General features: G+C 42.8%; 3 protein-coding genes across 3 annotated transcripts; all 3 read right to left on the bottom strand.

Annotated features, from left to right (window-relative positions):
- Positions 1–10299: 10299 nt before the first annotated feature.
- On the bottom strand, positions 10300–13234 carry LOC133978634 (glutathione S-transferase theta-1-like). The gene is made up of 5 exons (XM_062416926.1): positions 12995–13234; positions 12338–12425; positions 11351–11501; positions 10979–11155; positions 10300–10741 (listed from the first exon to the last, which is right to left on the bottom strand). The coding sequence occupies exons 1-5, from the start codon at positions 13116–13118 to the stop codon at positions 10595–10597; spliced, it is 687 nt and encodes a 228-aa protein (XP_062272910.1). The 5' UTR covers positions 13119–13234; the 3' UTR covers positions 10300–10594.
- Positions 13235–14436: 1202 nt separating this feature from the next.
- Positions 14437–15740, bottom strand: LOC133978640 (stonustoxin subunit beta-like). The gene is made up of 2 exons (XM_062416935.1): positions 15695–15740; positions 14437–15057 (listed from the first exon to the last, which is right to left on the bottom strand). Exons 1-2 carry the CDS (start codon positions 15738–15740, stop codon positions 14504–14506), a joined length of 600 nt encoding a protein of 199 aa, XP_062272919.1. The 3' UTR covers positions 14437–14503.
- A 936-nt stretch (positions 15741–16676) lies between these two features.
- LOC133979437 (NLR family CARD domain-containing protein 3-like) lies at positions 16677–19820 on the bottom strand. The gene is made up of 6 exons (XM_062417947.1): positions 19693–19820; positions 19227–19337; positions 19015–19093; positions 18779–18826; positions 18598–18667; positions 16677–18436 (listed from the first exon to the last, which is right to left on the bottom strand). Exons 1-6 carry the CDS (start codon positions 19779–19781, stop codon positions 16677–16679), a joined length of 2157 nt encoding a protein of 718 aa, XP_062273931.1. The 5' UTR covers positions 19782–19820.
- Between the last annotated feature and the right edge of the window lie 601 nt (positions 19821–20421).

The following is a 20421-nucleotide window of genomic DNA, read 5'->3' as shown; positions in this document are numbered from 1 at the left end:
TAAAATTCCCCAAAAATATGCAAAAACACATTTTTCTGAAATAACTGTTGAAGTAAGGATTATCAGGTGACCATTGTTGTATAGCATGATTTTGTTGAGGATACACGGTATAATATTAACACTATTGACGATTTTTCACAATAAAATTCCCCAAAAATATGCAAAAACATTTTTTTTCTGAAATAACTGTTGTAGTATGATTATCAGGTGACCCTTGTTGTATAGCATGATTTTGGTCATCCTACACTGTATAATATTAACGCTATTGACGATTTTTCACAATAAAATTCCCCAAAAATATGCAAAAACACATTTTTCTGAAATAACTGTTGTAGTATGATTATCAGGTGACCCTTGTTGTATAGCATGATTTTGGTGAGTATACAATGTATAATATTAACGCTATTGACGATTTTTCGAAATAAAATTCCCCAAAAATATGCAATTTTTTTTCCTTAAATAACTGTTGTAAATGGACTGTACTTATAAAGCGCCTTTCTAGTCTTTTCGACCACTCAAAGCGCTTTACACTACAACTCATTCACCTCATTCACACACATTCATACACTGATGGCAGGCAGCTACCACGCAGGGTGCCAACCTGCACATCAGGAGGAAACTACCCATTCACTCGCGTTCATACACCGTTGGCATAGCAACGGGAGCAATTAAGGGTTAAGTTGCCCAAGGACACATCGACGTGTAGACTGGAGGAACCAGGAATCGAACCACCAATCTTCCAATTGGAGGACGACCGCTCTACCTCCTGAGCCACAGCCGCCCCATGTTGTTGTCGTTGTAGTATGATTACCAGGTGACCCTTGTTGTGTAGCATGATTTTGTTGAGTATACAGTGTATAATATTAACGCTAGTGACGATTTTTCACAATAAAAATCCCCAAAAATATTCAATTTCCCCCCCCCCCTGAAATAACTGTTATAGTATGATTATCAGGTGACCATTGTTGTGTAGCATGATTTTGTTGAGTATACAGTGTACAATATTAACGCTATTGACGATTTTTCACAATAAAATTCCCCAAAAATATGCAAAAACACATTTTTCAGAAATTACTGTTGTAGTACGATTATCAGGTGACCCTTGTTGTGTAGCATGATTTTGGTCATCCTACACTGTATAATATTAACGCTATTGATGATTTTTCAAAATAAAATTCCCCAAAAATATGCAATTTTTTTTTCCTTAAATAACTGTTGTAAATGGACTGTACTTATAAAGCGCCTTTCTAGTCTTTTCGACCACTCAAAGCGCTTTACTCTACAACTCATTCACCTCATTCACACACATTCATACACTGATGGCAGGCAGCTACCACGCAGGGTGCCAACCTGCACATCAGGAGGAAACTACCCATTCACTCGCGTTCATACACCGTTGGCACAGCAACGGGAGCAATTAGGGGTTAAGTTGCCCAAGGACACATCGACGTGTAGACTGGAGGAGCCAGGAATCGAACCACCAATCTTCCAATTGGAGGACGACCGCTCTACCTCAATGAGCCACAGCCGCCCCACGTTGTCGTCGTTGTAGTATGATTATCAGGTGACCCTTGTTGTGTATCATGATTTTGGTGAGTATACAGTGTATAATATTGACGATATTGAAGATTTTTGAATATAAAAAATCCCCAAAATTATATCAAAACTAATTTTCCTAAAATAAATGTTGTAGTATGATTATTAGGTGACCCTTGTTGTGTAGCATGATTTTGGTCATCTTACACTGTATAATATTAACGCTATTGACGATTTTTCACAATAAAATTCCCCAAAAATATGCAAAAAGATTTTTTATAAAATAACTGTTGTAGTGTGATTATCAGGTGACCGTTGGTGTGCGGAGTGAATTTGGTGAGACTACAGTGAATAAAAGTGGAGATATTTAATATTTTTTGCTTTGGTTCTGCACTTTGTAGACGGTCCCTAAGCGCTCGCAGCGCATAGAGAGCAATATATTTCCTGCAGCCTGGATGACGACTCATTTTGGCGAAAATTAGTTTATAGTCAATAGTCTACCTTACTACGATAGGAAAGAGACATTTTTTATGTTTTAACAATGTTTCGTTTATGAGCTATTGATCGCTGAAGTTCGAATCTGCCAATCTCTTTCTAACTTTACCCAAGTCTCTGTCCCTCCGTTGCGGGGCAGCTCTCCCGCATCACTCTCTCGGTCACCTGACTGCAGCTGCATCTCTCTCCTCTCTGACGGAGCTACCAAACTCAACTGTTTCTGTCAAAGATAACGTGTTGTGTCAGGCTTTTATACAAGCTAATGGACGTTAACATTAGAGCTGACCTGTTAGGTTACGTTACAAGGCTGCAGGTAAACGGTGGCTGCGCTGTTTCTTACCTTGCTCTACGTTGACTTTACTAGTTCCAGCTTCACCGTCACCACCTTTTTTAAAATATTTGTTTAGAAAATCTCCAAGGCCTCTATTTTCTTTTTCTTCTCTTCTTCTCTTTTCTTTACTTTTCTGAGCACCGGACTTGGGCTGACCGGACATTTTTAGCGTACTGAACTTCAAATGACAATATCAAATTTTGATCAGTGGCCAAACCATTTTTGTGTTGGGGGTGGGGGGGTTCTCTACCACTATTTCAATAGCGATTAGGAATAAATAATTAAAAGGCTTTATGCAACTCAAATATTACACATTTTTTCCACAAATAGGCCTATTTTGAAAAAATTATTCCATAATTTAATGTGGGCCCAGTTCTGGCCCCCCCCCTACCCTGGGCCCGGGACAACAGACCCGTTTGTCCCCCCCTATCGGCGGGTGTGGTTGAAGTAGCTGGAGGAGAATCTTCAGACCATGGACATAGAACGACATGAAAGAAGCTGCTACTCACCTCCCCTCAGTCCAAAATGGGGGAGATGACAATTGGACATTTTCTGACAACAATTCAGACCCTCTACCTATGAACTGAAGCGACTGCTCATGATCCAAATGGGAAACAAATGGACAATAGTAGCTGGAAATGTCCCTGTAGAAGATCAAGGATTGGCTCATCCAACATGGACCGATGAAACGAACATTCAATATCAAACAGTAACTGAGCTCTGTGACAGAATCAGAACTGCTTTCCCTCTCAGACTGGATATGGGAAAGATATCAGTTTGCAGACAGGAGGACAAGGAGACTGTGTGTGATTATCTCACCCAACTCACATAGATCCACAAAACACACAGTGGCCTCCAAAGACCAGCTGCCATGGGGGGGAATAACCCAGTCACCCCATGGGAGGTGCACCTACGAGACCGCTTCATCAATGGCATCAAACCAGAGACCAGTGGGATGGTTAAACGTAACTGTCTGTCATGGGACTATGGCAACCTTGAGACAGTTGAAAGATATGCCACACATGCAAGGAAATTCCTAAAAACACAAAAAAGTGCCCAGCTGGCAGACAGACTGCAAATGGCACAGCTCACAGTGTTGAACACCAAGCCAGAGGGAGCGTGGCCAAGGACATCACAACAGAGGACAGCGGGCAGGCTGTGGGACACCCAGCGCTTGTTTCACATGTGGAATGATGGGACATTAGGTTAAAGAGTGTCCGAAAAACAAGGAAAATGAGACCGAGGCTGATTGACTAGGGGCGGATCAAAGGACAGTGACGGACTCATCTGGTTATGACCAGGCGGGGAGTTCCGGTCCTCTGAAATGAGGCCAACGTGGAAGTAACTTAAAATAAGTAGAATCCATGTTTTTATTTTTCCCAGCATGCACCTGAAATTTTCAAGTTGGCGCTGCTCAGGTCCGAAACTATTGGCCTCCGAGCAGCAGTCCACAAACCAATGGGTGACATCACGGATGTTACGTCCAATTTATATACAGTCTATGGTTATGACGCAAGGGCTAAGATGGCAGATCACTCCACACAGCAGATAAGTAGAAGTGCATCCACTAACATGCAAAACACACACAGCAAGCAACAACTTATCTCACAAGCCATTCAACATCTGGAGTCTACACAAAAAACTGATGAAGAAAGAATTTCTGAAATTACATAACATTCACACACGAAGCATACCAGAAAATGCCAAAAACACACACTCACTGCTGAGGGACAAGATATCACTTTTTTGATAGACTCAGGTGCCACAGAATCAGTTATCATGCTGAAAGATATCAACCCTAACCCAAAGCTAAGCTGCAGGTATGCAAAGACAGTGAGTAGAGTGATAGAGAAATACACAGCCCCACTCTCATGTCAGGATAACATTAAGGGAAAGCTCAAACATTCATTTTTGCTGTCAAAACACTGTCCTGTAAATCTGTTAGGGAAAGATTTAATGTTTCAAATTCCCCAAACAAATTCCTTTGTCAGATACGGTAGGGAAGACCTAATGTATGCTTATCAGTGGAAGATTCCAGACACTGCACTCAACTCTGTCAACAACACACTGATACAGGAGGCCAAGACACTCACTAAAGACACACACACTGACATCATGACATCACAAGGCCTGCACTGCACTTCTCACTTCTCACAGGGAGCAGACAGTGAGTTTGAGGAAACGTGGTATCGGACAGATCAGGACAAACACACACTCAGACTAAACTGGTTATAACTCTGTCTAATCCATCTTTTCAATCTCTGTTCAGGATACCACACTCCAACCCCCATGTTTCACTGGTCAAACCCAAAAATAAAAGGTGGGAGGACTTGGGACCTTGGATAAAAACATGCAATGAGGCCTCCGGGTGGCAAAAAACATCAGATCCTGATGTTGATCTCCATCCGTATCTAAAGGTGCACCGAAAAAGGTTTTCTGCTGAGTTGACTGCGGAAAAGACTGTTGAGCTCATTCCAGACGCAGATTTCCAAAACAGCCACAGAGGTAAAAGATTCCTTTGATTCATTCTTCTGCAATCACATTTTCATAAAAGACGTCTCTGAAATTCCTGAGTTAAGTCAGATACCATCATGTTTATGGACAATGCACAAATATGATGTAGGACAGATTAAAGCTGCCAAACCAGTTGTGATCACACCAAACATCCTCATACAGACCATGCAAAAATCATACAGGGCATCAAACCAGTGTTTGAATCCCTCCTTGAAGCAGGAGTAATCGTTCCTGTAAAGAAGATCAGAGATGCTGAGCAACCCGATGAGTGGAGATTTGTACAGGATCTGCAAGCAGTAAATGCAGTGGTCCACGCTGGCGCACCCAATGCACCAAATCCACACACAATCCTCTCTCAAGTTCCATCTGACAGTAAATGGTTCTCTGTTGTTGTGGATACAGATAGCCAATTTTGGTTTGCTTTTCTATTTGAATCCAAAATGTACACTTTTTCGCGGCTCTCTCAAAGTTACACTGAATCTCCAACCATTTTTAATGCAGCATTAAAAGACAAACTAGAATCACTCAACCTACCAGCTGGTATTGCTCTTTTGCAATATGTGGATGACCTCATGATTTGTTCTCCCACACAGGAAACCTGTGTACAAGACACACTCGCTCTCCTGTCCCACCCTGCCAGGTCTTTCTGTTATTTTGTCCACCCCTCCTCTGTGTGAACAGCTGGATGTTGAGGTGTTTCTGTTATTTTGTCCACCCCGTAGCTAAGGACGTGGCCACCGTCCCACACTGCCTGAAAGCAGCCACCACCGTTCCTGTCACCATAAAAACACCATAAGCAGCCTAAATGACTACAGACCGGTGGCACTGACCTCTGTGGTCATGAAGTGCTTCGAGAGGCTAGTTCTACACCACCTCAAGTCCTGCCTCCCTCAGAACTTTGACCAGCATCAGTTTGCTTACAAGGCAAAAAGGTCAACAGCAGATGCCATCGCCACCGTTCTCCACACTGCCGCAAGTCACACTGAGAAACAGGGGAATTATGTCAGGATGCTTTTTGTTGATTTTAGTTCGGCGTTCAACACCATTCTCATCAAGAAGCTGACTGACCTGGACTTCCCACCCCTCACCTGCGACTGGATCAACAGCTTCCTGACGGACCGCCCACAGACAGTTAGGGTTGGGTCCCACACATCCTCCACCCTAAAGCCCAATTTCCACTGGGTCCGTCAGCGGCACGTTACAGCTGCGCCGCGGTCACCGGAGCTGATAGGTACCACTATAATCAATGAGAGTATTTCCACAGGGAGCGTGTCAGCAACGTCTCAGCAACGTCCCAGCAGCGACTCTCCGCGCCGCAGCGCTATCAATCCGCAGCATTTCTATTTTTCACGGACACGTTTCTAACTCGCGACAAGCTCAACAGAGCAGATTGCACCAGACAGGAAGTCAGACACAGAATCGGCATAATAAAACTTCCGTCCCCTTTCAAAATAAAACACAATGCGCAGATCACAACCTCACATCCACATTACGTCATAACCGGTGGCCCCAGGTGAGCAGTCAATAGATCAGAGGGTCTCGTTTCACCTCCGAGAAGCAAAGAAACCAGTTGTTTCTTGTTGTTGACTTTATACACCCAGTTCGCGGGATCTCGTGGTCTCGCGATTATCGCGTGATCTGGCTCGCAAGGCACCGCTCCGCTGCTGTAACGCTCCCGGTGTGGGTTGACGCTGGGCAGAGGACGGAGCTAAACTGTGGCGCAGCTGTAAGGTGCCGCTGACGGACCCTGTGGAAATCCAGGGTAACACTCTGCACGGGCTCCACTCAGGGCTGTGTGCTGAACCCCTTCCTGTATGGTTTATACACACATGACTGTGTCTCCTCCAACCACTATAACATCATTGTCAAGTTCGACACTACAGTGGTGGGTCTCATCTATGACGGCGACGAAACAGCATACAGGGAGGAGGTCCAGAGCCTGGTGTTCAGCAAACAACCTGTTGCTGAACACTAGCAAAACCAAGGAGATGGTGATGGACTGGAGGAAGAAGAGAGTGGACCCAACCCCACTACAGATAGACAGTGTCTGTGTGGAGAGAGTCTCTTCTTTCAGGTTTCTCAGTGTGCATGTGGCTGACGACCTAACATGGCACACCAACACCTCAGCGGTTGAGGGCAAGGCTCAGCAGAGACTGCACTTTTTAAGACTTCTGAAAAAATGCCACCTGGAGGCAAAGCTGATGCAGACCTTCTATCGCTCTACGATAGAAAGTGTGCTGGCGTACTGCACAGCCAAGGACAGAAAAGCCCTGCAGGGGGTCATCAAGACGGCACAAAAAATCATTGGCTGCCCCCTGCCCTCCCTGGAGGCCATTGCAGACTCTCAGGGGCTAAACAGGGCAAGGAAGATCCTGCCTGACCCATCTCACCCCGGCCAAGGCCTCTTCAAACTTCTGCCCTCTGGCTGAAGATACAGGGCCCTGAAGAGCCACACAAACCGGCTCAAAAACACTTTCTATCCCTATCAGGCTCCTGAACAGTTAACCACCCACCCCCACCCCCACCCCCAGCACCTCAACTCAGCACCTTGTATACAGTACTGTATTCAACACCTACCTCAGGTTACATAGGCATAAGTGCAATATGTGCAATAGACTGTGTATGTGTGTTTGTATGTGTAAATAGCTTTTAAAGTATTTCTTTGTTCTTATGTATAATAGTTACATTTATTTAGACTTCTTTATTTTTATTTTGACTTTTATTTTGACTTTTATTGCACCACGGGAAGAGACCCCGTACCAATCTCGTTGTGACACCTGTTGTACAATGACAATAAAGGATATTCTATATAAAAAAAATAGCCCAAGGTTTCTTTTCAGCACTTTGGCTAAACTGAGTCATAACACTACTGATCCATGTATTCCTTTAACTCTCAGTAGTGATGACTTCATGAGTTTCTTTAATGATAAAATCTTAACTATTAGGGACACAATTAATCACCTCCTGCCCTCAATTAGCACTGATTCATCCTCTAACATAGGAAACTCAGAAACTGCTGTTAAACCTGATATTTATCTAGACTGTTTCTCTCCAGTCGACCTTATAGAACTAACCTCAATGATTACTTCCTCCAAACCATCAACCTGTCTCTTATACCCGATTCCAACTAGGCTGCTTAAGGAAGTCTTTCCCTCTGTTAGCACTTCCTTATTAGATATGATCAATCTGTCTTTAGTGACAGGATATGTACCACAGTCCTTTAAAGTAGCTGTCATTAAACCACTTCTTAAGAAGCCTACTCTTGATTCAGAGGTTTTAGCTAACTATAGGCCCATATCTAACCCTAACCCAATCAGCTGTGTAACTTTCTAAATAATAACAGCTTATTTGAGGATTTTCAGTCTGGATTTAGAGCTCATCATAGTACAGAAACTGCACTGGTAAAAGTTACAAATGACCTCTTAACTTCATCAGACAATGGACTTCTCTCTGTCCTCGTCCTGTTAGATCTTAGTGCTGCCTTCGATACTATTGATCATCAATCATCAGTTTGTAAATGTTAATGATAAATCCTCCATGCAAACAAAAGTTAAACACGGTGTTCCTCAGGGTTCAGTGCTTGGACCAATACTATTCTCCTTATATATGCTTCCTTTAGGAAATATTATTCGGAAACACTCAATAAATTTTCATTGTTATGCAGACGACGCTCAATTATATCTATCAATAAAGCCTAATGCAATCAACCAGTTAACTAAACTACAAACATGTATTAAGGACATAAAGGCCTGGATGACCTGTAACTTCCTGCTGTTAAACTCAGAAAAAACTGAAGTTATTGTGCTTGGCCCTAAACACCTCAGAAACACATTATCCAATGATATAACTACTCTGGATGGCATTACTTTGGCCTCCAGTACTACTGTAAGGAACCTAGGAGTTATATTTGACCAGGATTTGTCCTTTAATTCCCACATAAAACAAATTTCAAGGACTGCCTATTTTCATCTGCGTAATATTTCAAAAATCAGACATATTCTGTCTCAAAATGATGCTGAAAAACTAATCCATGCATTTGTTACTTCAAGGCTGGATTATTGTAATTCATTATTATCAGGCTGTCCGAATAAATCTCTAAAGACTCTCCAACTGGTCCAGAATGCAGCTGCACGCGTTCTGACAAAAACTAGAAAGAGAGATCACATTACTCCTATTTTAGCATCACTGCATTGGCTTCCCGTAAAATCTAGAATAGAATTTAAAATCCTTCTCCTCACTTTTAAAGCTCTTACTGGTCAGGCTCCATCATACCTTAAAGAGCTTATAGTACCTTATGTACCTACCAGAACACTGCGCTCCCAGAACGCTGGCCTACTTGTGGTACCTAGTATCTCTAAAAGTAGAATGGGAGGCAGAGCCTTCAGTTATCAGGCTCCTCTCCTGTGGAACCATCTCCCAGATTCGGTCCGGAGGGCAGACACCCTCTCTACTTTTAAGAGTAGGCTTAAAACTTTCCTTTTTTGATAAAGCTTATAGTTAGCCAGCTCCTAGTTTATGCTGCTATAGGCTTAGACTGCCGGGGGACTCCTACCTCCATGATGCACTGAGTTCCTCTCTCCTCCTCTCTCTCTCTCTATCCATCCATCTATATCCAATAACATTCATGTATTATTAATGCATCAATAACCTAAATTCTTCCCCGGAGTTGTCTGTGCTTTCTCGTCTCACAGGTAATCTGGGCCTGTAGACGTCCGGATGACAGATTCCAGTCCCGGACCTTCTAGCTTCAATGTTTATTTTCTATGTGCTTCTCTCTCTCTCCTATTCTTCCTCTCTCTCCTCTCTACCCCAACCGGTCGAGGCAGATGGCCGCCCACTTTGAGCCTGGTTCTGAGGTTTCTTCCTGTTAAAAGGGAGTTTTTTCTTGCCATTGTCGCTAAGTGCTGCTCATGTGGGAATGTTGGGTCTCTTTATAAATTAAAACCTGAAGAGTACGGTTTAGACCTGCTCTATGTGTAAAGTGAGATAACTTTGTTGTGATTTGGCGCTATACAAATAAAGATTGATTGATTGAGATTGATTGATATTCTATGATGACATGTTGAACACAGCTCACAGGCTCATGTTCCCTGATGCTGCTGCTGTTGTTGCCGTGGCAGCGGAAGCGGAGCCCGTGGCAACCTCGAGGAGGAAACGAGGGCGAGATGATGAAGATGATGATGAAGACCACCAAGCCAAACGGAGACTAACCCCGCCCTCTACCTCGTAACAGACGACCAATCAGAAGCAGCCATGTCACATCTACTGAAACACTGTAAATAAAGTTTATACTGTCTTTCTAATAGTTTTTTTATGTCTAATTTTATCACGCTGTGAATGAATTATTATTATTATTATAAATATTATTATTATTATTAACATTTTAATAAAAGTGTTCACGAAGGAATACAAATAAATCAATAAATAATTAAAATAGAATTTATTTTCTCATTACAAAGGAATATTTCATATTTTCATATCTGAAGATGAAACCTGTCGTCGTGACCTCACTTCCATACTTGGGTCACATGACGACATCTCCATGACAACAGATCTGCTGAGGAAGGCCATGAGACGAGGCTGAAAGCTCAATGATTAAGTTACATTCGAAATCATCTGATGACATCACACGCTTCCACACAGCTGATCAGTTCCTGCAGGTTCTGATTGGCTCTGACGGTGTGACATCATTCCTCTGGGCGGGCTCCTGTAGTGATGTCACAGGCGGGCGTGGCGGCGGTCCCTCAGGGCAAACAGCACAGCGTGGGCGCGGTCAAACGATTCCCCCACAGCTGATTGGACGCGAGTCCTCCAACGCTGCAGCTGAGGACGCTGCTGCAGGACGTCTCTGGCCCCGCCCACCGGCTGCAGACACACACTCAGCATGCTCAGAACGCAGGCTGCAGACGCGCACTCAGCATGCTCAGAACACAGCTGCTAAACAAGTATCTGACACATTCAAACAGTCTAACAGACTCATTCAAAGTTTCGTTAAGTTTCGTTAACAGATCTCAATCAGCTGATAGTCTGCAGTGTCACATGATCGGTCTGACTAACTCAGCTAATCTCTCAGTAAACTGATGGTGACCTTTGACCTCTGACCTGCATGAGCTCACAGACGGCAAGCAGGTCGGCCACGGTGATGTCATCACCACACAGGAAGGGCTGGCGGCGAAGGAACATCGTCTCCAGTTTATCCAGCGTGTCATCGAGCTCCGACAGAGCACGAACCAAACGCACCTCGTCCACCTGAGAGCTCGTCTGAGTCGGGATGAGAACCTGAGAGACAGACAGGTAGAGAGACAGACAGGTAGAGACAGACAGGTAGAGAGACAGACAGGTGAGAGACAGACAGGTGAGAGACAGACAGGCAGAGAGACAGACAGGTAGAGAGACAGACAGGTGAGAGACAGACAGGCAGAGAGACAGACAGGTGAGAGATAGACAGGTGTGTGTGTGTGTGTGTGTTTGTACCTCCAGTCGAAACACTTTGGCAGCGTGGGGTCGGGTGTTGCTGTGATGCCAGGCCGTGTACTCGTCCACCCGCGCTCGTCTCTCTGGTTGCCGTGGATACCAGTGCTCGGGGACGTCGTACTTGGTGGCTAGGTACTTCAGGATGGCATCACTACACACACACACACACACACACACACACATACACAGTGAGATCTCCTGTTTCTCTCCACGTCACCGTTAGAGCCATCAAGTTCACCTGAAGCTAAAATGAGTGTGTGTGTGTGTATATATGTGTGTGTGTGTGTGTGTGTGTGTGTGTGTGTGTGTGTGTGTGTGTGTGTGTGTGTGTGTGCATAGGGGAGACCAGGGTTGGTAGTCACACTGTTAACTTTATATTCCTCATTAACCGTAAACTCAATAGATTTCCTTTTAATGTGTAATGAAAGTCTAAAGTATCAGGTATGAACAGAGTCTGACTCTCCTTCAGCTGATTCTGGTCTAAAGATATGAGCCGTCTGATATGTGACATCATCCCATCGTGAGGTTGGTAGTAAGACACCATGGACGTTGACAGTCTCTGTGTTATTGTGATGGAGGTGTCAGGAGGTGCAGTCTTAAAAATGTATTTAAAACATTTAGTTTCTTTGTAATAAAACAACCTAACATCTCCTGCATCAATAAAACTAACAGGAAAAACGTCCTTATATAATAATATTATACAGTTTAACCTCTGACTGCTCTGAGCTTCACATCTCATTTTTCTACCTTAAAAGAAAGAAAGAACTAGATATACCACACTATATATGTATATTATATATTATATATATAAATACCAACATGTGACAAACATCCTCAACTGGGATTTTTGGGCTTGAGGTTTACTCAGTTCTGATTGGGTACTCAAAGTGGGATGTGGCGTCAACGTGTGTGTGTGTGTGTGTGTGTGTGTGTGTGTGTGTGTGTGTGTGTGTGTGTGTGTGTGTGTGTGTGTGTGTGTGTGTGTACCTCTCAGTCAGTATAAATCCATCATCCACCATCACAGGAACTTTCATCATGGGGTTCAGTTTCATGAATTCTGGACTTCTGTGTTCTCCTTCAGAACAAACACACATTCATTTAGTCTGAACTCTGTTATAATATTATTATTATCATTATTATTATTATTATTATAGTTATTATTATAGTTAGAGCTCAGTGTGAGTTATATTATTATTATTATTATTATTCTTATTATTCTTATTATTATTATTATTATTATAGTTAGAGCTCAGTGTGAGTTATATTATTATTATTATTATTATTATTATTATTATCATTATTATAGTTAGAGCTCAGTGTGAGTTATATTATTATTATTATTATTATTATTATTATTATTATTATTATTATTATTATTATAGTTATTATAGTTAGAGCTCAGTGTGAGTCATATTATTATAAACCAACCAGCTGACCGTAACTAAGTCTGTTGCTCTGAGAAACACGCTGTTACCGGGAGAGGAATAAACGTCACCATCACACCGGGACAAAGGTCACCGGGACAAAGGTCAAAAAGTAACGTCAACTAAACACTCCGGGACTTAAACTGACTGTCTGCACACACCGGTCCGTGACGTAGTTACAGGTCCGGTCCGTGACGTAGTTACCGGGTCGGTACCTCACCTCTCCGCAGAGCCACGGTCCGGACCCGGTGCGGGATCCTGGTGGCGTTCAGCAGGATGTGCACCGCCCTGCAGGGCTGGGACAGAAGGTCCAGGTACACCTCCACCAGCCGGCCCGTTGCCATGGAGACACCGCCCGGTTCCCTGTTAGAAAACGGTAAAATGAAGTAAACAACAACCGGGAGGTAAACAGCTGCTGTTCTTCCTCTGCTTGTTTAACGGCTCCAGCTGCTCGTCTGCGCCCCTGCTGGCCGCTCGGCACACTGCATTATATTCTCCCATAGAGATCAATGGCGGTTAATAAAGCTGAGTGGCGCCATCTGGTGGACAAAACACACAACTACAGTCTGAAGCCCTGGCTCTAATTAACCAGAACACAGGAATGTATGAAAGAGTCTTATTTTACCAGGGGGTCAAAACATGTAGTTATAATAGTTATAATAGTTATAATAGTTATAATAGTTATAATAGGTTTCAGTAGGGACATTTAATCTGACACTGCACAAAAAATAATAATGCATCAGAATCAATGTTGTTGTTAATCATTGACATTTCCCAGACTGTGATAATCCCCTCAAAATAATTCACTTTGCATTTAGTATATAGAAAATAATTAAATCTTTGGTTTTTTTTTCATTTAAAAAAAACGTTGTTATATGTAAACAAAAAAATGTATATATTTATTATCAGGACTGATGTTGGTTAAAATAAATAATTCATTGAAAGTGGAAAATAATATTAATTTATAATATTGTTATGGCTTGTTATGTCTTTTTATGTGGACATTTATGTGTAAGGTGCTTTGAGATGACTTAGAATAATAATAAATAAAGATTGATTGATTGATTGATTGACTGACTGATTGATTGATTGATCTTTCAGACCTTCTTACATTGGTACTTCTTGTCTCTTTGTTTTTGTCAAACACGTTGTGCCACTTGGAAATAACTCTTCTTGTTTGACCTTTTTTAACCATGAAATTTTATTGTGTACAATAAATCAAGAGTTTGTCATTTCCTGTCATGGAGTAAATCATTTCACTGCTAAAAGAAAATAAATCAGGTCACAATTAGTTGAGTCTTTGTCTCAATAGTTGTCATTATTAGTAGTTAAATTCATATAAATCACTGAATATAAAATGATTCATTATAATCAGTTAAATGTAAACGTTAAATGTCACATCTACATGCCAGGATCTGCTTATTATAGACACACATTCAATATTTAACAGTCATTTATCATCACAGTAACAACGTTACACTGGTAGCTGTAAACACTAGAATAAAAATACATCTGTTGGCTTGGTGCCTACCTGGGTCATAAACATATAAGGAGTAGTTAACTTTTATTATCATCAGAGAATGTTACATACTTTGTTTTTGGTGCCTGTTTCTCAGATATATTAGTGTATTTATGAATGAGTGTGTAGAAAGGCGCTTTATGAAGTTCACTCCTAACCCTAACCCTATTTCTTCAGTCAGCAGAGTTTCTTTCTGAGAGACTCTCCCTCCTACAGAGGACACACTGACACTGAACCAGACCTGGACCAGATTGTAAACCCAGCATACAGAGGTTCAGTGAATGTGGTGTTGAAGGTGTGGAGGTGGATCAGTGTGTCAGAGGAGACTCTGTAGAAGGACAGAGTGCCAGCAGGACAGTCCACATACACTGCTACTCTGTTAGAGACAGAGGAGGAGGAGGAGAAGGAGGAGGAGGAGGAGGAGATGGGTGTTCTGCTGTTATTGTGACAGACAGAGTAACCATCATCAGAGCACCTCAGACTCCAGGACTGATCATTCCATCCAAACCAACAGTCAGCAATGTCTCCTTTCCTGCTGATTCCTCTGTAACTCACTGATATATAAACCCATCCACTCCACTCGACCTCCCAGTAACAGCGACCAGTCAGATCATTTCTACACAGCAGCTGAGGACAGGAGTCAAATCTGTCTGGATGATCAGGATATGACTGATCCTCCTTCACATATGTCACCTTCCTGTTGTTGTCAGACAGTTTGAGTTCTCTGTTCATTGTGTTTGGATCCAGTTCCAGTTCACAGGCATCTGATGGAGAGACACAATACAGCTGCAGTTTATCATCTGTTGATTTATTAACTACTTTACTGAAACCATTCAAACTTAAACCATCTCCATGACAACTGAGACACTCCATCACTGAGGAAGACCATGACATGTGACTGAAAGCTTTGGACATACAGAGTAAGTGGACCTTTAACAGTTCAGTTAGAACATGAACAGTCAACATGACGGTGATATTCAGTAATATTCATGTTTTTTCATTAACTTTGGTGTAAAGTGAAGGTCTTTGCACATCAAGTCTGTTATTTTCATCTAAAACTGTCGTCTGTTACAAACACATTTTTGTCCAAATGCTCCAAACAGCTGAAGTCAGTATGAATGAATGAACTTTATCTGCAGGAGAGACATGAGGGACATTTTGGAGCAGGTAGCGCCACCATGTGGACATTTATAAAACATTTCTCTTTTAACTCCTGAACTGTGATGAACAAAAGGAAATTTCTGTTTCATGGATTCATTGGTTCAAGATAAATGTCAGTTTAGGCCACGCCCATTTCTGACAAAACACAGTTTCCATCATTTTGAACTTTCTTCACTTCTTTTACATATTTCATCCAGTTTTTCTCAAAGTTCTCATGAATCAAACTGAAAACACACTCACACTTCCTCAGACCAGGTCTCAGTCTCTGCAGTCCACCATGGTCCATCCTGGAGGAAGAGACAAAGACACAATCAGCTTCATACACCTTCACTCATATCCACAATTAAACATGAACCAGAGTCCCTCAGTTAGTCAGAGTGTCTGTCCACCTGTCCATACCTGAGAGTGTCCACCTGTCTGTCCATACCTGAGTGTCCACCTGTCTGTCCATACCTGAGAGTGTCCACCTGTCTGTCCGCACCTGAGAGTGTCCATCTGTCAGTCCATACCTGAGAGTGTCCATCTGTCTGTCCATACCTGAGAGTGTCCATCTGTCTGTCCATACCTGAGAGTGTCCACCTGTCTGTCCATACCTGAGAGTGTCCAGTCTCCAGTGTGGATCCTTCAGTCCAACAGACAGAAGCTTCTTTCCTGAGTCTCCTGGATGATTGTAGCTCAGGTCCAGCTCTCTCAGATGGGAGGGGTTGGAGCTCAGAGCTGAGGCCAGAGAAGCACAGCCTTCCTCTGTGATCAGACATCCTGACAGACTGAACACACACAAAAGTTCATCTAATGAGCTTAAAAAGGTTCTCAACTCAATAAACAGGAGGAGTTTGTCCTTCAAGACTTTATGTTACATCAGCTCAGCTCAGACAGTACACTAAATCTTTTTGGTAGGGTTAGGGTTAGAGAAACAAAAATATTACTTTATATACACAGTAATAAAACTGACCTGATAGTTTCCAGTCCACATTGTGGACTCTCCAGTCCAGCAGAAAGCTGCTTCACTCCTGAATCTTGCAGGTTGTTGTTACTCAGGTCCAGATCTCTCAGATGGGAGGAGTTGGAGCTGAGAACTGAGGACAGAGCTGCACAGCTTCTCTCTGAGAGGTTACAGACACTTAACCTGGAGAAGAATCAGCAGAACACAATAATTGCAAACTTTACTTTTCTTCATTGAACAAAGATGAAACTACATTAATCTGGATAGTTCTGTGTGCACCTACAGAGCTTTGTTGGAGGTTTTGACCACTGGCAGCAGCCTCAGAAGAGCCTCCTCTGAAGCAGAGTATTTCTTCAGGTCAAACACGTCCAGATCTTTTTCTGATGACAGTAAGATGAAGACCAGAGCTGACCACTGAGCAGGAGACAGTTTATCTGTGGAGAGACTTCCTGATATCAGGGACTGTTGGATATTCTCCTCTAGAGAACGATCATTCAGTTCATTCAGACAGTGGAACAGATTGATGCTTCTCTCTGCAGACAGATTCTCACTGATCTTCTTCTTGATGTACTGGACTGTTTCCTGATTGGTCTGTGAGCTACTTCCTGTCTGTGTCAGCAGACCTCGTAGGAGAGTCTGATTGGTCTGCAGTGAAAAACCCAGGAGGAAGCGGAGGAACAAGTCCAGGTGTCCATTTGGACTCTTTAAGGCCTCGTCCACAGCACTCTGGTAGAAACGTGTCTGCGATGTTGTTTGTTCTTCTTCCAGCAGATTGACTCCAGACTTGATGAATGTCAGATGGACATGAAGAGCAGCCAGAAACTCCTGAACGCTCAGATGGACGAAGCAGAACACCTTGTCCTGGTACAGCCCTCTCTCCTCTTTAAAGACCTGTGTGAACACTCCTGAGCACACTGAGGCTACTCTGATATCGATGCCACACTCTGTCAGGTCTGATTCATAGAAGATCAGGTTGCCTTTCTGCAGCTGCTCAAAAGCCAGTTTTCCCAGAGACTCAATCATCTTCCTGCTCTCTGGACTCCAGTGTGGATCTGTCTCAGTTCCTCCATCATACTTGATGTTCTTCAGTTTGGACTGAAGCACCAGGAAGTGGATGTACATTTCAGTAAGGGTCTTGGGCAGCTCTCCTCCATCTCTGCTTTTCAACATATCCTCCAGAACTGTAGCAGTGATCCAGCAGAAGACTGGGATGTGGCACATGATGTGGAGGCGTCGTGATGTATTGATGTGGGAGATGATGGTGCTGGCCTGCTCCTCATCTCTGAATCTCTTACTGAAGTACTCCTCCTTCTGTGGGTCAGTGAACCCTCTGACCTCTGTGACCATGTCTACACACTCAGGAGGGATCTGATTGGCTGCTGCAGGTCGTGTGGTTATCCAGAGGCGAGCAGAGGGAAGCAGTTTCCCCCTGATGAGGTTTGTCAGCAGCACATCCACTGAGGTGGACTCTGTAACATCAGTCAGGATCTCAGTGTTGTGGAAGTCCAGAGGAAGTCGACACTCATCCAGACCGTCAAAGATGAACACAACCTGGAACTCTTCAAACCTGCAGATTCCTGCTTCTTTGGTTTCAGTAAAGAAGTGATGAACAAGTTCCACCAAGCTGCACTTTTTCTCTTTCAGCACATTCAGCTCTCTGAAAGTGAATGGAAATGTGAAGTGTATGTCCTGGTTGGCTTTATCTTCAGCCCAGTCCAGAGTGAACTTCTGTGTTAAGACTGTTTTCCCAATGCCAGCCACTCCCTTTGTCATCACTGTTCTGATTGGTTCATCTCTTCCAGGTGAGGCTTTAAAGGTGTCTTCATGTCTGATTGTTGTTTCTGGTCTGTCTGGTTTCCTGGATGCTGTTTCAATCTGTCTGATCTCATGTTCAGCATTGACCTCTGCAGTCCCTCCCTCTGTGATGTAGAGCGGTGTGTAGATCTGATTCAGAAGGGTTGGGTTTCCTGCTTTAGCGATCCCCTCAAACACACACTGGAACTTCTTCTGCAGGTTAGACTTGAGTCTAAACTGACAACCTGCAGGAGTTCCTTAATGACCACACAATGAATAAGATTAATAAAATAATGTCAGTTTCACCTACAGAATACATATATAAACACATTTCCTCAATTTCTTGAGAACATCAGTAAATGTCTCATTCATCCATCATGTTAAATATTTATAGAAATCCTCTTACTGCTCTGCAGACGCTCAGCCAGCTCCTCCTGCTTCATTCTCCTCAGGAAGTGCACTGTGATATTCAGAAATGCCTCTCTGCTGCTCCTCATTTGTTCTTCCTCCTCACCGTCCAACACCTCCTCATCCTCACTCTGACTCTCTAAGCATTCTGGGTCATCTGGAATCAAACCCCTCTGGACTCTCTTCAGCTCGTTCTTCACAAAAGTGACGATGTTCTCCTCCAGCAGCTGGAACAGAAAGATGTGAACATTTCATTTAAACTGGTAGAACACAACATGTGATTCATGTGTCAGTCTGAAGGCCTGCTGGTCTAAACAGAGCAGCATGGACACTGTTAGGACCTGAATGCTACTTTAGTATTTCATCTGTGGTTGATGGAGTTAATAGTAAAAGGTGTGTTTGTACATGTACACACCATAAATATGGAGTCCAGCTGTGTTTGATGCTGCTGTGCAGACTGATCACTGGGAACCTCTGAGCTCTGCTGCTGAACTCTGTGGAGAAAACATCACGTTTAAGGACATTTAACGACTCAAATCTGCACTCAGCTTATTAAAGATGTTCTGTCATGATGACTAAATGAACTCCTGTAAATGCTGCTCTGATTACTGGATGTTAAATTCTTACCTTCCATCAGCAGGTTGTCCATCTTTAAAATTAATAGGCTTATACATAGACTCATCACTCTTCATGGACACACAGCTGGGTTCAGGAGAGTCTGCTCTCTGCTGCTGCATCCTGATACAAATAAACAATGAACAAATCAAAGAGTTTATAAAGATGAATGTTGAGCAGACTGTCAGCAGCTGAAGTTTTAGAAGCAGAATGAAAATCAGTAAGAAGACAGTGGATGAGAAACGTTCTCCTGTTCATCAAACTCTCATCTGATGAAAGATGCTGTCTCATCTTAGTTGATTAGTTGACTAATCAGTGGTTGAGCTCTTTGTTAACTCACAAAGTTAGTAGTTCATTCTGAGTTATTGTGACTTATTATTCAGTAGTTGAGTGTCAGATGTGACAGTGAGTGTGAATAATGATGGTGGAGTGATGTGAGTGGAGAACAGTGATGGACAGTTAGAGATCCTCATCTCACCTCTGAGCTTTGGTCTGGCTGTCATGTTCCCCACACAGAGAGCTTTTAGAGGGAGGGACTCCCTCCTCTCTGTCCTCACACTGATCCATAGCAGAGAAACACCTTCACACAAACACAACAACATGCTCATTCATTACAACCAGCTGCACATCACACAGGTCTGCACTGCTGTCTAACATCCTGTCATTATTCATTCCACCACCAGATGGAGCCAAAGTAACAAACTATTCAAAGACTTTCACTGAGCTTTAATGTTTAATAACTTAGTTTCTGAATGTTCCACTGACTTTTCATTTGCCTGATTAAATAACTGAATATCATGAATGAAAAGATGTTTTCGGCTGGTACATACTCTGTGCCAACTCAAGTGCACATGAAGTTTGCATTGAGCGCGCACAGGAAACATTTTCGTTGCTCAGATTCATATTTTCTGTTCAAAATATAAAATGCGCACTCAGATAAGTCTCACTGCGCTCTCACTAATGTGACACAAATATAACGCAAAATAGGACATGATATTGTGTGATAGATGTTTAGTGGTGTAAAATATAAAAAAATACACTCTCTGAAACATGAATCAAGGTTTAACCCTCCTGTTGTCCTCGAGTCAAGGAAGGAAGGAAGGAAAGGAGGAAGGAAGGAAGGAAGGAAAGGAGGAAGGAAGGAAGGAAAGGAGGGAGGAAGGAAGGAAGGAAGAAGGAAGTGGGAGGTAGGGAGAAAGGAAAACAG

Source organism: Scomber scombrus, chromosome 4, assembly GCF_963691925.1.
Source record: "Scomber scombrus chromosome 4, fScoSco1.1, whole genome shotgun sequence".
NCBI classification, from domain to species: domain Eukaryota; kingdom Metazoa; phylum Chordata; class Actinopteri; order Scombriformes; family Scombridae; genus Scomber; species Scomber scombrus.
This window is presented reverse-complemented; position numbering and strand designations above follow the sequence as displayed.

Excerpts from the sequence above, each read along its gene's own strand:
- LOC133978640 (XM_062416935.1), bottom strand. The coding sequence starts at position 15,740 with ATGGACCATGGTGGACTGCAGAGACTGAGACCTGGTCTGAGGAAGT. Across the intron at positions 15,058-15,694 it reads GAGACCTGGTCTGAGGAAGT|ATGCCTGTGAACTGGAACTG; the intron begins GTGAGTGTGTTT and ends TCTCTCCATCAG.
- LOC133979437 (XM_062417947.1), bottom strand. The coding sequence starts at position 19,781 with ATGGATCAGTGTGAGGACAGAGAGGAGGGAGTCCCTCCCTCTAAAAGC. Across the intron at positions 19,338-19,692 it reads AGCCAGACCAAAGCTCAGAG|GATGCAGCAGCAGAGAGCAG; the intron begins GTGAGATGAGGA and ends TATTTGTATCAG. Across the intron at positions 18,437-18,597 it reads GGCTGAGCGTCTGCAGAGCA|GTTGTCAGTTTAGACTCAAG; the intron begins GTAAGAGGATTT and ends GAACTCCTGCAG.
- LOC133978634 (XM_062416926.1), bottom strand. The coding sequence starts at position 13,118 with ATGGCAACGGGCCGGCTGGTGGAGGTGTACCTGGACCTTCTGTCCCAG. Across the intron at positions 12,426-12,994 it reads GACCGTGGCTCTGCGGAGAG|GAGAACACAGAAGTCCAGAA; the intron begins GTGAGGTACCGA and ends TTTGTTCTGAAG. Across the intron at positions 10,742-10,978 it reads CCGTCTGTGAGCTCATGCAG|CCGGTGGGCGGGGCCAGAGA; the intron begins GTCAGAGGTCAA and ends GTGTGTCTGCAG.